Raw genomic sequence first — 2,983 nt, 5'->3', positions numbered from 1 at the left:
CTTCTGTCTATATATTTTTCATGTTCATTTTATAATTGATGTTTAAATTTTACATCTACTCTTCTCAACAATGTCATCTTTAAGAACATCAATTTTTTGCATTTTGCCTACACCTTCCGTTGAAAATAATATACATTGTTTTTCAGTATGGATGTAAGGGTGACTTCGTTGCATTCGATTGATTTTTTAGACTAATTCTATATTTTAGAATTTCTTTTTACTATTGACAAAGTAAAGTTTATTTTATGATTTTAAAACATCATTTGATAAATTATTCAAAAATATTTTAAAAGAAAACTATTTATTCAATTAAATAAAAATAAAAATAATCTTATATGAAAATCTAAGATTATCTTTATTATTAAAATATAGAATATTTTTCATCATAAATAAATTAAATTGTAAAATTTGATTTGATTTAAATAGTTTTTTTTTTAACTTGTATTTCCCAAGAGCCCAAAATCGAAGTTTATGCGAAGCGTTGCAGAGGTCGGTAAATGTGTAGGTATATAATGGAAGTACACCTCAATTATGTTGGCCCATCATCTTCATTCATCTTTTATACCTTCACCCTCTCATCGAATCAGAAGAGAAGAACGATTGCAACCTTTTTATTACTTGGACCAAAATTGAATCTTTACATCAAAAGCATAAAAAAGAGTTCAGAGATTCTTAGAACATCTTAGGAAAGGTGCTAATATAAAAGCAGCATCAACATTTACAATATGTAATACCAAAACGTGACAAAAGCAGCAATGCCACTTAAGATACAAAGTCTATCTATCCTGCTTTCGTTCCTCATCTTTTCCTCCTTCAACTCACTCTGCACTTTCGAGTACAGATGACATGACTCTAGAACCTCGCTGTAGTTTTTGCTTCTCCTGCAGCTTAGAGCTTCTTTCAGAATAAGCAAACTGTTTCTTCCGTTAACATGTGCACCTTCCATATCTTCCAACTGCATGCTTAGCTCCGTCAATTTGAGTGTCGTCTCTACGCCCTCCCCTTCTGTGTTCACGACTCTGAACTTCATTATCAGAATGCATTCCACTACTTGACATGGAAGGATGTCCTTGGCAGGAAGCACAGACCCGAACCTTATCACGAAATCTTTGTCCGTTGGCCAATGTCTCTGTCCGCCAAGAGGGCTCCAGCTTGCAAGGTTAGCAGCTTGTTTAACTTTCCGGTTTACAACGATCCAACTAAGGCGAAGGCCGTCTCGTAGCTCCTTCCATAGCTTCCCATCTTTCCTTTCCTTTTCCATAGAAGTAATAGGTGGCAGGCCATCAGAAACCGAAAGGGTAACCTCACTTTCACTATCATCATCTCTAGCTGCATAATTGAGAAGATCGATCCGAAACGGGCAGTTGTGAAACCAACTATTGGATCCATTTGCATTAGGAATACCCCACAGCACTTTTGAGCATATTGTTTTATCCTTATACCTGATATCCACAATTGAAACAAAATCTAGTGGTGAAATACTTTCTAGTTCGACGGTGTCGCCATAATACTCAGCTTCTGTCCACTCTTCGGGGTTCTCAAGATAGCCATTCCACCGATACTCCGTTACTTCCTTATTAACAATAAGCGGAAAACAATCCGCATAGAATTTTCTAAACCCACCAATCAACGAAATCAAACTTTTCACATCTTCCCTGTTGGTTGAAGGCCACATAGAAGAACAAACATTTTCCCATAATCTCTCCTCTCTAGAGATAGAACAAAACGTTGCACAAGCACATGCTGCGGCAGCCAAACTTGGACCATCAAGGCGCCTCAATATGTCGTAGAAAACATCAGTGCTCAACGATGCCATGCTCTCGATGGCTACCATTGACATAGCTCCAGGCCTCTAATCTACAGAAAACCACATGAAATGGAATTGTTCATAATTACTCGACCAGATAAGTTCAAGAACACCATTCAATTAAGCTCAAGGAGAACTTGAGTGCATAGCCACTCAATGTGGAACCCCTAAATGAGTCCAAAAAGAGATTTATTCAGAAATCAATAAAAGCTTTTTATCCCCAACAGAACAGCGTTCAATTCAACTCTATTCAGATAAAGCTAATGTAGTGAAATAATCATGTAATCCTTTTGCTTTGATTAGCAGATCTGAGTGAAATTTAAACTTCCTGTTTCATGCAAAAAAAAAAAAAAAACTAACTAACACCAAAATTACTGAAAATTCCATTAACAAGTCAAATAATAACGCTTCATAGAAAGAAAAAAGTACCCTACAATCAACCCACATGCATATCATTCAAAAAATACCCCTAAAAAAGAGAGTTGAGTTTTTACAAGTTAGATCAAAACCCAGATTCCAAACCCAATTTCAGATGATCATAACAGATCACTTGAAAAATTACAAACAGAAATACGAAAACCCAACCATTAACACCAAAATTTAACCTTTTTTCTGGGCAGTTTCATCACCCTCATCGTTTTCTCCGATAACAAAAAAAATGCAACCCCAAAAAGAAAAAAAATCGACGAGGAGGAGATTACCTTAAATTGGGCATGCAAATGTAAGAAACATGCTGGCGAAACAACGTTGTAAAAGGAAACAACAGGGAAAACAGGAACAAACGAAGGGTACTGTGGGAAGGGAAGTGGGAATCAAAGTCAACGGAAAAAGGAAGAGAAGATTTAGAGCGCAATATGGGGATGGGATTTCAATGGTTAAGAGATCAAAGTGGTGTTGAGGTCACTTTCCGCTTTGCCTTTCTTTGACAGCTTTCTTGGGTACTGTGTTGTGTCTGTAGCTTGGCAGTTCGTCATGTTTTCAGATTTTTTTTCCTTTATTTGTTTTGTCCGGTTCTTATGGTACTGTTCTATCACTCCCTACTCATCTCTTGCCACGTCTTATTTTATTTATATTTTGGTTCTATAGAAAAACAGCATTGAAAAGTTTGACCATCCTCATTCCTCACCTCACGTCTTATAAAAGAAAAAGAGAAAAATCAATTGTCGGTATACAGAT

General features: G+C 36.3%; 1 protein-coding gene across 2 annotated transcripts; it reads right to left on the bottom strand.

The window, feature by feature from the left end:
- Positions 1-583: 583 nt before the first annotated feature.
- LOC108470971 (F-box protein At2g27310-like) lies at positions 584-2,983 on the bottom strand. Of its 2 annotated transcripts, none has more exons than XM_017772513.2 (2): positions 2,509-2,983; positions 584-1,857 (listed from the first exon to the last, which is right to left on the bottom strand). In XM_017772513.2, the coding sequence occupies exon 2, from the start codon at positions 1,838-1,840 to the stop codon at positions 719-721; it is 1,122 nt and encodes a 373-aa protein (XP_017628002.1). In that variant the 5' UTR covers positions 1,841-1,857; positions 2,509-2,983; the 3' UTR covers positions 584-718. The 2 variants fall into 2 exon arrangements, with proteins under 2 accessions (XP_017628002.1, XP_052876853.1); XM_053020893.1 differs by having other exon boundaries at positions 2,413-2,522.

This window comes from Gossypium arboreum, chromosome 11, assembly GCF_025698485.1.
Source record: "Gossypium arboreum isolate Shixiya-1 chromosome 11, ASM2569848v2, whole genome shotgun sequence".
Lineage (NCBI taxonomy): Eukaryota > Viridiplantae > Streptophyta > Magnoliopsida > Malvales > Malvaceae > Gossypium > Gossypium arboreum.
This window is presented reverse-complemented; position numbering and strand designations above follow the sequence as displayed.